This window comes from Oncorhynchus nerka, linkage group LG11 (assembly GCF_034236695.1).
Source record: "Oncorhynchus nerka isolate Pitt River linkage group LG11, Oner_Uvic_2.0, whole genome shotgun sequence".
NCBI classification, from domain to species: domain Eukaryota; kingdom Metazoa; phylum Chordata; class Actinopteri; order Salmoniformes; family Salmonidae; genus Oncorhynchus; species Oncorhynchus nerka.
Genome location: NC_088406.1, coordinates 40,590,166 through 40,604,582, shown reverse-complemented (window position 1 = coordinate 40,604,582; position 14,417 = coordinate 40,590,166). Strand labels below are relative to the sequence as shown.

General features: G+C 49.2%; 1 protein-coding gene across 3 annotated transcripts in view; it reads right to left on the bottom strand.

Annotated features, from left to right (window-relative positions):
- LOC115137798 (intraflagellar transport protein 80 homolog) overlaps window positions 1-14,417 on the bottom strand; it is a 112,923-nt gene that overhangs the window by 12,439 nt on the left and 86,067 nt on the right. For all 3 annotated transcript variants that reach the window (XM_065024521.1, XM_065024522.1, XM_065024520.1), the window contains exon 9: window positions 1,650-1,829. In XM_065024521.1, coding sequence (XP_064880593.1) covers window positions 1,650-1,829 — 180 coding nt within the window. The remainder of the gene's footprint in view (window positions 1-1,649; window positions 1,830-14,417) is intronic.

Here is a 14,417-nt window from a genome sequence, read left to right as displayed (position 1 = left end):
AACCCCCACTAACAACCCAAATTTACTCACCAAACAACCAGGAATAAAAAAAATGAACCGCGAGGTGGTAAATTTAGCCGCCTGATTCACAAACCATTGGCAGATGTGCACTTTAAAAAAAAAGAGAGGGAGAGAAAAAACCCTGTAAGGCTGAAAATAAATGGCTGAAGACACAGGTTTGTTTGGTTAACGCAAACAGTGCTCAGTGAGGGTTGTCTATGGAGAGTGTGCACGTATGCGTTTAGCCACGTGTGTGTGTGTGTGTCCGTGTGTGTCCGTTTCTGTGTGTGTGTGTCGACCGCGTGTAAACGCAACCTGGTGGTTTCTGAAGTTTAAACACACTCCGTGATGGAGGCTGCTATACAGGCTGGCCATTGTCACTGGTCCACACTGGGAGGCTTATATCATAATGTATAGACACAAGTACCCAGGCCTGGGGAATAGTCTGGCCCTTTAAAATAGCCTCACTAGCGTCTGCCTCTCACACCGGCCCATTCACCCTCAGTTAGCTGTCTCATTAATTCATTTAGGCTCGGGGACTGTTTGGCTTCTTAAGAGAAGAAAATATGAATACTTTTTCTGGAGGGCTAACCAAGCATATGGTAAAAGGAACCTGAAACACCTGCATGGTCCTCCTCTTGGTGAGGGTGATCTGTGTGTTCTACCTGCATGGTCCTCCTCTTGGTGAGGGTGATCTGTGTGTTCTACCTGCACGGTCCTCCTCTTGGTGAGGGTGATCTGTGTGTTTACATTTACATTTAAGTCATTTAGCAGACGCTCTTATCCAGAGCGACTTACAAATTGGTGCGTTCACCTTATGACATCCAGTGGAACAGCCACTTTACAATAGTGCATCTAAATCTTTTAAGGGGGGGGGGGTGGGGGGTGAGAAGGATTACTTTATCCTATCCTAGGTATTCCTTAAAGAGGTGGGGTTTCAGGTGTCTCCGGAAGGTGGTGATTGACTCCGCTGTCCTGGCGTCGTGAGGGAGGTTGTTCCACCATTGGGGGGCCAGAGCAGCGAACAGTTTTGACTGGGCTGAGCGGGAACTGTACTTCCTCAGTGGTAGGGAGGCGAGCAGGCCAGAGGTGGATGAACGCAGTGCTCTTGTTTGGGTGTAGGGCCTGATCAGAGCCTGGAGGTACTGAGGTGCCGTTCCCCTCACAGCTCCGTACCTGCATGGTCCTCCTCTTGGTGAGGGTGATCTGTGTGTTCTACCTGCACGGTCCTCCTCTTGGTGAGGGTGATCTGTGTGTTCTACCTGCACGGTCCTCCTCTTGGTGAGGGTGATCTGTGTGTTCTACCTGCATGGTTCTCCTCTTGGTGAGGGTGATCTGTGTGTTCTACCTGCATGGTCCTCCTCTTGGTGAGGGTGATCTGTGTGTTCTACCTGCACGGTCCTCCTCTTGGTGAGGGTGATCTGTGTGTTCTACCTGCACGGTCCTCCTCTTGGTGAGGGTGATCTGTGTGTTCTACCTGCACGGTCCTCCTCTTGGTGAGGGTGATCTGTGTGTTCTACCTGCATGGTCCTCCTCTTGGTGAGGGTGATCTGTGTGTTCTACCTGCATGGTCCTCCTCTTGGTGAGGGTGATCTGTGTGTTCTACCTGCATGGTCCTCCTCTTGGTGAGGGTGATCTGTGTGTTCTACCTGCATGGTCCTCCTCTTGGTGAGGGTGATCTCGAAGCTCCTCCACTCCCAGCGCTGCTCCACCACGTGGGCGAAGATGACGTGTCCGTTCCCACAAGCCCCCGCGAGCTGTGTCCCGTCTGCCGACCAGGCCAGGCTGAACACACTGCCAGTGTTAGGCTTCTCCAACGCATACGACCACTAGAGAGAGAGACAAAGAGAGAGAGCGCAAGACAGTGACAAAGAGAGAGAGAGGTAAAGCGAGAGAGTGACAAAGAGAGAGAGAGGTAAAGCGAGAGAGCGTCAAAGACAGACAGAGAGAAAGCGAGAGAAAGACAGAGAGAGAGAGACAGATTGTTGAGTAAATGGCAAAAAAAAATATGGTAGGACTGTACTTAATGCGCAATTTCAAAGAATAAGACAGATACTGTGCAGCCACAAAGGGGTATACGAGGTAGGGGTACAGTAAACCAGGGAGGTTAGGGATAGAGAGTGCTGGGGGTGAACAGGGATAGGTGCAGTATGGGGTAGTGGGGGGTTTGGTTGGGTGCATGACAGCCAGCCCCCCCCCCCCATGTAAACTGTGTGTAAGAGACACGGGTTGAGTCAGGGCCCAGTCACTGAGCTGTGATGAACTGTGAGACACTGAAGGAGCACTCAGGCCTGCCAAGTCCAGCACTCGCGCTCGTAAACATGCACTCTGCTATCCTCATCTATTACAACCAGCCAGAGTTATGGGGGGTCGCATGAGCACACAACCAAGAGCCGAAGAGTGATTACCCAAAACTTTTCCTTCACTTTTAAAGTTCCATTTTCCTTTTCTGTTTTAGGGGAGGGAGGTTGTGGGGGGTTGCCGTGTGTGTGCGTGTGTGTCTTGGGGGTGTAGTTTTTTTTCTTTCTGGTGTGTCGGTGGGAGTCAATGACACCCATCGAGACAGCTGAGAAGAGAGGCTGCAGCTCCTACCAACTCCCCAGCCTGCCGTTTGGAACACACCACCGCGACAACACAGGACGTTACTCACAAAGGCCACTAGAAAAACACTCCTCCGTGGCTTTTCCAATGTTCTCCCCCCGCTCTCTCTCTCCAAGATATCCCTTTGCTCTCTTTACTTCTCTCACTGCTCTCTCCTCTCTCTTAGCATTCTGCAGAGTATCACACAAAGCCTATTCTGTTATTGGGCTTCTGGTTTAGAAATCCAGCCTGTCAGAGGGCTTATGATTGAGTTGAGATAGTTTGGGCTTACAGTTGTTTTCTCAACCTGTTGGGGTATATGTGTGTGAGAGAGATCTCCGTGTTGATGGATGATTTGGGGCTTGACTAATGGAGAGGCCAGATTAGCAATGCCACACTTAAACAGTTTGCTACACAAGAACCAGGACTCGAGTGTGAAAGGGAACTCTCCTGCTTCCCCACTCAGTCTCAAACTTCGCTCTTTACCCTACTTTCTCCATCCTCTCTCTCTTTACCCCTCACTACCCTGTCTCTGTACCCCTATCTAACCCACCTCTCTTTTACTCCTCCCCACTTCCTTTCACCCCTTCCCACTCTCCTCTCGTTGTCCACAGTCTACATTAGAGATTCCTCCATGGGCAGCCAAAGACAGTGATGACCTTCCCTTGATGACCTTTAACCCCTGACCCCTCTGCCTCAGACGGTTTCAGTGTGCAGGTGGCTGGCAGGGCTCACCAGCTTTAACAGTCATCTCTATTTTCTATCTCACTCTTCTCCTCTGGTCTAGTATGTGACCCCTGACCTCTATGCCTCAGCTCTTTCCTGTGTGCAGGTGGCTGACAAGGCTGAGGCTGCTTACAGTGTGAGAAACGACTAACGCTAACATTATCCTAGCGCTGCCTGTTAGAGACTGGACGGTACGCCAAGTGCTGTGCTGCACAGAAAAGGTCTGTGTTGGCTTCACGTGCTGAGGTGTGGCTTTGTATACGGTCTCAGCCGGCAGGTTGGAGCCCACCCTGTTTGATCTCTCTCTCTCTCTCTCTCACACAGAACGGTCAACACAGAAGATTTCCTTGGTCAGCTTCCTCCCCTGTAATACTGTATCAAGACCCAAAATAGCCAAAGAAAAAAAAGCCCCTCTTTACCAATCTGGACAAGAGATTTCTTGTTAAACTCATATCAAAGGTGGCACTTTTACCTCTACCGCGCTCGTTCTCCTTCCTCTTAAATCCTGCGATAGAAATTACTTTCCTTATTTTTTGGGGTGTGTGTGTGCATATGCGTGTGTGCCACAAAGATAAACAGCGTCCGGCCGTATTAAGGCCGCTGCAGGGCTTTGAAGTGTACTTTTATATACCTTTCATCCAAACATCAGCACTATGATTGGACAGGCTCCACCGCCAACGAAAGCCTACACGCTTAAAATAATAATACCCCATCTACTCTTCAGTAAACATCCCACTCCCTTTTAGAGCTCCCCTGGGGGAGAGGAGGTGGAGGGAGAGGAGGGTGAGAGGAGGTGGAGGAGGGGGGAGAGGAGGTGGAGGGAGAGGAGGGTGAGAGGAGGTGGAGGAGAGGAGGTGGAGGAGGGGAGAGGAGGTGGAGGAGGGGGAGAGGAGGTGGAGGGAGAGGAGGGTGAGAGGAGGTGGAGGAGGGGGAGAGGAGGTGGAGGGAGAGGAGGGTGAGAGGAGGTGGAGGAGAGGGGAGAGGAGGTGGAGGGAGAGGAGGGTGAGAGGAGGTGGAGGAGGGGGAGAGGAGGTGGAGGGAGAGGAGGGGTGAGAGGAGGTGGAGGAGTGGTGAGAGGAGGTGGAGGAGAGGAGGTGGAGGAGGGGGAGAGGAGGTGGAGGAGAGGAGGTGGAGGGAGAGGAGGGGTGAGAGGAGGTGGAGGAGGGGAGGGGTGAGAGGAGGTGGAGGGGTGAGAGGAGGTGGAGGGAGAGGAGGGGTGAGAGGAGGTGGAAGAGGGGGACAGGAGGTGGAGGAGGGTGAGAGGAGGTGGAGGAGGGGGAGAGGAGGTGGAGGAGGGGGGAGAGGAGGTAGAGAGGAGGTGGAGGAGAGGGGGACAGAGATGCAGCTGAATGTATACACCACACTGTAATGAAGCAGGACACTTGATATCGGCCCGAGAAGCACTTTTGGATTTGTGCTTACCTAATGCTTTTAACACATTGAGCCATTTGACTCCTGCTGCAGCAAGCGTACGTTTGTGTATGTTTGTGTGTGAGAAAGAGAGAACACGGGTGTAGATTTAAATGTGAATAAAACATGTGGTGTGGTGTGTAAATGCAGAGTGTGAGTTTCTGAGTGCAGCTATGTGTGTGCCTAAAAGGTGAAAATCCCTGGGCTCTCAGTGTCAGGCAATGAGTAAGTATGGGACACTGGGGGGAGTCCTGTAGCTGTCCTGAGAGAAGAGGCTACTCTACCTCTTCCTACCTGCCTCCCCCACACCATGAAAAACCTCCCTTTCACACTCCTCTCTCTACCTTTATCTTTCCCCAGAATTAACCCCACTATCTCTCTCTCTCTTTCGTAACTCCCTCTCACAAAAGGTGTCAGCATTAGGTAGTACTGTAGCAAGCGTTTCCAAAAAGCACAGAGTCCAATTATGGCCCTCTTTAAAGATCCAGGGGTCCACTCCACAGCACAGCTCTGTCGACATACTGTCTCCAGACTGCAGGAGTAAGTCAAGACCTGTCCAGACCTGGAGCAGTGCTGGTTCACCTCTGGGCCACAGAGCTCCACTCCAGGACTCTCTGCTCTCAACCAGAGTTCAGTGTCAGGAAGGCCTCAGCCATAGACAACCATAGAGACTTGCAGCCAAAGACAACCATAGGGAGCCTCATCCATATTCAACCGTCGAGCGCATCAGCCATTGACAACCAAAGGGAGCCATGGAAAACCATCAAGCACATCAGCCATAGACAGCTTCAGCTATAGACGACCAAAGAGCGCTTCAGCCATAGACGACCAAAGAGCGCTTCAGCCATAGACGACCAAAGAGCGCTTCAGCCATAGACGACCAAAGAGCGCTTCAGCCATAGACGACCAAAGAGCGCTTCAGCCATAGACAGCCAAAGAGCGCTTCAGCCATAGACAGCCAAAGAGCGCTTCAGCCATAGACGACCAAAGAGAGCTTCAGCCATAGACGACCAAAGAGCGCTTCAGCCATAGACGACCAAAGAGCGCTTCAGCCATAGACGACCAAAGAGAGCTTCAGCCATAAACGACCAAAGAAAGCTTCAGCCATAGACGACCAAAGAGCGCTTCAGCCATAGACGACCAAAGAGAGCTTCAGCCATAGACGACCAAAGAAAGCTTCAGCCATAGACGACCAAAGAGCGCTTCAGCCATAGACGACCAAAGAGAGCTTCAGCCATAGACGACCAAAGAAAGCTTCAGCCATAGACGACCAAAGAGAGCTTCAGCTATAGACGACCAAAGAGCGCTTCAGCCATAGACGACCAAAGAGAGCTTCAGCCATAGACGACCAAAGAAAGCTTCAGCCATAGACGACCAAAGAGAGCTTCAGCCATAAACGACCAAAGAAAGCTTCAGCCATAGACGACCAAAGAGCGCTTCAGCCATAGACGACCAAAGAGAGCTTCAGCCATAGACGACCAAAGAAAGCTTCAGCCATAGACGACCAAAGAGCGCTTCAGCCATAGACGACCAAAGAGAGCTTCAGCCATAGACGACCAAAGAAAGCTTCAGCCATAGACGACCAAAGAGAGCTTCAGCTATAGACGACCAAAGAGCGCTTCAGCCATAGACGACCAAAGAGAGCTTCAGCCATAGACGACCAAAGAAAGCTTCAGCCATAGACGACCAAAGAGCGCTTCAGCCATAGACGACCAAAGAGAGCTTCAGCCATAGACGACCAAAGAAAGCTTCAGCCATAGACGACCAAAGAGAGCTTCAGCCATAGACGACCAAAGAAAGCTTCAGCCATAGACGACCAAAGAGAGCTTCAGCCATAGACGACCAAAGAAAGCTTCAGCCATAGACGACCAAAGAGCGCTTCAGCCATAGACAGCCAAAGAGCGCTTCAGCCATAGACGACCAAAGAGAGCTTCAGCTATAGACGACCAAAGAGCACTTCAGCCATAGACGACCAAAGAGCGCTTCAGCCATAGACGACCAAAGAGAGCTTCAGCCATAAACGACCAAAGAAAGCTTCAGCCATAGACGACCAAAGAAAGCTTCAGCCATAGACGACCAAAGAGCGCTTCAGCCATAGACGACCAAAGAGAGCTTCAGCCATAAACGACCAAAGAAAGCTTCAGCCATAGACGACCAAAGAGCGCTTCAGCCATAGACGACCAAAGAGAGCTTCAGCCATAGACGACCAAAGAGAGCTTCAGCCATAGACGACCAAAGAGCGCTTCAGCCATAGACGACCAAAGAAAGCTTCAGCCATAGACGACCAAAGAGCGCTTCAGCCATAGACGACCAAAGAGAGCTTCAGCCATAAACGACCAAAGAAAGCTTCAGCCATAGACGACCAAAGAGCGCTTCAGCCATAGACGACCAAAGAGAGCTTCAGCCATAGACGACCAAAGAAAGCTTCAGCCATAGACGACCAAAGAGCGCTTCAGCCATAGACGACCAAAGAGAGCTTCAGCCATAGACGACCAAAGAAAGCTTCAGCCATAGACGACCAAAGAGAGCTTCAGCTATAGACGACCAAAGAGCGCTTCAGCCATAGACGACCAAAGAGAGCTTCAGCCATAGACGACCAAAGAAAGCTTCAGCCATAGACGACCAAAGAGCGCTTCAGCCATAGACGACCAAAGAGAGCTTCAGCCATAGACGACCAAAGAAAGCTTCAGCCATAGACGACCAAAGAGAGCTTCAGCCATAGACGACCAAAGAAAGCTTCAGCCATAGACGACCAAAGAGAGCTTCAGCCATAGACGACCAAAGAAAGCTTCAGCCATAGACGACCAAAGAGCGCTTCAGCCATAGACAGCCAAAGAGCGCTTCAGCCATAGACGACCAAAGAGAGCTTCAGCTATAGACGACCAAAGAGCACTTCAGCCATAGACGACCAAAGAGCGCTTCAGCCATAGACGACCAAAGAGAGCTTCAGCCATAAACGACCAAAGAAAGCTTCAGCCATAGACGACCAAAGAAAGCTTCAGCCATAGACGACCAAAGAGCGCTTCAGCCATAGACGACCAAAGAGAGCTTCAGCCATAAACGACCAAAGAAAGCTTCAGCCATAGACGACCAAAGAGCGCTTCAGCCATAGACGACCAAAGAGAGCTTCAGCCATAGACGACCAAAGAGAGCTTCAGCCATAGACGACCAAAGAGCGCTTCAGCCATAGACGACCAAAGAAAGCTTCAGCCATAGACGACCAAAGAAAGCTTCAGCCATAGACGACCAAAGAGAGCTTCAGCCATAGACGACCAAAGAGCGCTTCAGCCATAGACGACCAAAGAGAGCTTCAGCCATAGACGACCAAAGAGAGCTTCAGCCATAGACGACCAAAGAAAGCTTCAGCCATAGACGACCAAAGAGCGCTTCAGCCATAGACGACCAAAGAGAGCTTCAGCCATAGACGACCAAAGAAAGCTTCAGCCATAGACGACCAAAGAGCGCTTCAGCCATAGACGACCAAAGAGAGCTTCAGCCATAGACGACCAAAGACAGCTTCAGCCATAGACGACCAAAGAGAGCTTCAGCCATAGACGACCAAAGAAAGCTTCAGCCATAGACGACCAAAGAGCGCTTCAGCCATAGACGACCAAAGAGCGCTTCAGCCATAGACGACCAAAGAGAGCTTCAGCCATAGACGACCAAAGAAAGCTACAGCCATAGACGACCAAAGAGCGCTTCAGCCATAGACGACCAAAGAGAGCTTCAGCCATAGACAACCAGAGAGCTTCAGCCATAGACAACCAGAGAGCTTCAGCCATAGACAACCAGAGAGCTTCAGCCATAGGGAGATGAGTGAAAGGGGTGAGAGAGGGAAGAGAGGAGCGAGGGAAAGGGAGAGAAGGATGAGAGGAGGGATATAAGGGCTGAAAGGGGATGAGAGGAGCGATGGAGGCGGATCAGTCAGCAGCAGATTTGCTGACTAGTTTTATTGGAGCCAAAAGGGATGATCCTGGCCCTGCTCCAACCGCTCTGCTCTCTCCTGGAGAACACTGGACCAGCTAGGACATATTCACAATCACACTGGAAACATAGGGGGGCAGCAGGAGAAGGGTAGAGCTCTGTGAAGGAGAAAGGCGGAGGGGTGCTGGTAAGGGTCTGCTCTGGTCACTGAGCCCTGTCTATAATGGGCAGCTTTGTGGCCAGAGGAAAGGTGACAGACATGACGTGAAGCTCTGCTGAGGTCTGGGGGGAAAGAGAGAGGTAGAGACCCCTGGCTCTTACACACAGACAGCACACAGCAGCATAACATTACACACACACACTGCTCCATACATAGCACTATACACCCTACACACACACTGCTCCATAGCACTATACACACACTGCTCCATAGCACTATACACCATACACACACACTGCTCCATAGCACTATACACCCTACACACACTGCTCCATAGCACTATACACCATACACACACACTGCTCCATAGCACTATACACCCTACACACACTGCTCCATAGCACTAAACACACACTGCTCCATAGCACTATACACCATACACACACACTGCTCCATTGCACTATACACCCTACACACACACTGCTCCATAGCACAATACACACACACTGCTCCATAGCACTATACACCATACACACTGCTCCATAGCACTATAGCACTAATCACCCTACACACACACTGCTCCATAGCACTATACACACACACTGCTCCATAGCACTATACACCATATACACACACTGCTCCATAGCACTATACACCATACACACATACTGCTGCATAGCACTATACACCCTACACACACTGCTCCATAGCACTATACACACACACTGCTCCATAGCACTATACACCATACACACATGCTGCTGCATAGCACTATACACCCTACACACACTGCTCCATAGCACTATACACACACACTGCTCCATAGCACTATACACCATACACACATGCTGCTGCATAGCACTATACACCCTACACACACTGCTCCATAGCACTATACACACACACTGCTCCATAGCACTATACACCATACACACATGCTGCTGCATAGCACTATACACCCTACACACACTGCTCCATAGCACTATACACACACACTGCTCCATAGCACTATACACCATACACACACACTGCTCCATAGCACTATACACCATACACACACACTGCTCCATAGCACTATACACCCTACACACACTGCTCCATAGCACTATACACACACACTGCTCCATAGCACTATACACCATACACACACACTGCTCCATAGCACTATACACCCTACATATACACTGCTCCATAGCACTATACACACACACTGCTCCATAGCACTATACACCACACACTGCTCCATAGCACTATACACCCTACATATACACTGCTCCATAGCACTATACACACACACTGCTCCATAGCACTATACACACACACTGCTCCATAGCACTATACACCACACACTACTGCATAGCACTATACACCCTACATATACACTGCTCCATAGCACTATACACACACACTGCTCCATAGCACTATACACACACACTGCTCCATAGCACTATACACCCTACACACACACTGCTGCATAGCACTATACACCATACACACATACTGCTGCATAGTACTATACACCCTACACACAGCTCCATAGCCCTATACACCTTACACACACACTGATCCATAGCACTATACACCATACACACATACTGCTCCATAGCACTATACACCCACACTGCTCCATAGCACTATACACCATACACACATACTGCTGCATAGCACTATACACCCTACACACACTGCTCCATAGCACTATACACACACACTGCTCCATAGCACTATACACCATACACACATGCTGCTGCATAGCACTATACACCCTACACACACTGCTCCATAGCACTATACACCATACACACACACTGCTCCATAGCACTATACACCCTACACACACTGCTCCATAGCACTATACACACACACTGCTCCATAGCACTATACACCATACACACACACTGCTCCATAGCACTATACACCATACACACACACTGCTCCATAGCACTATACACCATACACACACACTGCTCCATAGCACTATACACACACACACTGCTCCATAGCACTATACACCCTACACACACACTGCTCCATACACTACTGCATAGCACTATACACCCTACACACACACTGCTCCATAGCACTATACACACACACTGCTCCATAGCACTATACACCCTACACACACACACACTGATCCATAGCACTATACACCCTACACACACACTGCTCCATAGCACTATACACCATACACACACACTGCTCCATAGCACTATACACCACACACACACTGCTCCATTGCACTATACACCCTATACACACACTGCTCCATAGCACTATACACCCTACACACACTGCTCCATAGCACTATACACCCTACACACACTGCTCCATAGCACTATACACACACTGCTCCATAGCACTATACACACACTGCTCCATAGCACTATACACCATACACACACACTGCTCCATAGCACTATACACCCTACACACACTGCTCCATAGCACTATACACACACTGCTCCATAGCACTATACACACACTGCTCCATAGCACTATACACCATACACACACACTGCTCCATAGCACTATACACCCTACACACACTGCTCCATAGCACTATACACACACTGCTCCATAGCACTATACACACACTGCTCCATAGCACTATACACCATACACACACACTGCTCCATAGCACTATACACCATACACACACACTGCTCCATAGCACTATACACCCTACACACACTGCTCCATAGCACTATACACCATACACACACACTGATCCATAGACTACACACACTGCTCCATAGCACTATACACCCTACACACACACTGCTCCATAGCACTATACACCATACACTACTGCATAGCACTATACACCCTACACACACACACACTGATCCATAGCACTATACACACACACTGCTCCATAGCACTATACACCCTACACACACTGCTCCATAGCACTATACACCCTACACACACTGCTCCATAGCACTATACACACACTGCTCCATAGCACTATACACACACTGCTCCATAGCACTATACACACACTGCTCCATAGCACTATACACCATACACACACACTGCTCCATAGCACTATACACCATACACACACACTGCTGCATAGCACTATACACCATACACACATACTGCTGCATAGCACTATACACCATACACACACACTGCTCCATAGCACTATACACCTTACACACACACACTGCTCCATAGCACTATACACCCTACACACACACACTGCTCCATAGCACTATACACCTTACACACACACTGCTCCATAGCATTATACACCTTACACACACACTGCTCCATAGCACTATACACCATACACACACACTGCTCCATAGCACTATACACCTTACACACACACTGCTCCATAGCACTATACACCCTACACACACACACTGCTGCATAGCACTATACACCCTACACACACACACTGCTCCATAGCACTATACACACACACGGCTGCATAGCACTATACACCATACACACACACACTGCTCCATAGCACTATACACCATACACACACACTGCTCCATAGCACTATACACCATACACACACTGCTCCATAGCACTATACACCATACACACACACTGCTCCATAGCACTATACACCATACACACACACACTGCTCCATAGCACTATACACCATACACACACACACTGCTCCATAGCACTATACACCATACACACACACTGCTCCATAGCACTATACACCATACACACACACTGCTCCATAGCACTATACACATACACTGCTCCATAGCACTATACACATACACTGCTCAATAGCACTATACACACACACTGCTCCATAGCACTATACACACACACTGCTCCATAGCACTATACACCCTACACACTGCTCCATAGCACTATACACCCTACACACTGCTCCATAGCACAATACACCCTACACACTGCTCCATAGCACTATACACCCTACACACTGCTCCATAGCACTATACACATACACTGCTCCATAGCACTATACACCCTACACACACTGCTCCATAGCACTATACACCCTACACACACTGCTCCATAGCACTATACACACACACTGCTCCATAGCACTATACACCATACACACACACTGCTCCATAGCACTATACACCATACACACACACTGCTCCATAGCACTATACACCATACACACACACTGCTCCATAGCACTATACACCCTACACACACACACACTGATCCATAGCACTATACACACACACTGCTCCATAGCACTATACACCATACACACACACTGCTCCATAGCACTATACACCCTACACACACTGCTCCATAGCACTATACACCCTACACACACTGCTCCATAGCACTATACACACACTGCTCCATAGCACTATACACACACTGCTCCATAGCACTATACACCATACACACACACTGCTCCATAGCACTATACACCATACACACACACTGCTGCATAGCACTATACACCATACACACATACTGCTGCATAGCACTATACACCATACACACACACTGCTCCATAGCACTATACACCTTACACACACACACTGCTCCATAGCACTATACACCCTACACACACACACTGCTCCATAGCACTATACACCTTACACACACACTGCTCCATAGCACTATACACCTTACACACACACTGCTCCATAGCACTATACACCATACACACACACACTGCTGCATAGCACTATACACCCTACACACACACACTGCTCCATAGCACTATACACACACACGGCTGCATAGCACTATACACCATACACACACTGCTCCATAGCACTATACACCATACACACACACACTGCTCCATAGCACTATACACCATACACACACACTGCTCCATAGCACTATACACCATACACACACTGCTCCATAGCACTATACACACACTGCTCCATAGCACTATACACCATACACACACACTGCTCCATAGCACTATACACCATACACACACACTGCTCCATAGCACTATACACACACACTGCTCCATAGCACTATACACATACACTTCTCCATAGCACTATACACACACACTGCTCCATAGCACTATACACACACTGCTCCATAGCACTATACACCATACACACACACTGCTCCATAGCACTATACACCCTACACACACTGCTCCATAGCACTATACACACACTGCTCCATAGCACTATACACACACTGCTCCATAGCACTATACACCATACACACACACTGCTCCATAGCACTATACACCATACACACACACTGCTCCATAGCACTATACACCCTACACACACTGCTCCATAGCACTATACACCATACACACACACTGATCCATAGACTACACACACTGCTCCATAGCACTATACACCCTACACACACACTGCTCCATAGCACTATACACCATACACTACTGCATAGCACTATACACCCTACACACACACACACTGATCCATAGCACTATACACACACACTGCTCCATAGCACTATACACCATACACACACACTGCTCCATAGCACTATACACCCTACACACACTGCTCCATAGCACTATACACCCTACACACACTGCTCCATTGCACTATACACACACTGCTCCATAGCACTATACACACACTGCTCCATAGCACTATACACACACTGCTCCATAGCACTATACACCATACACACACACTG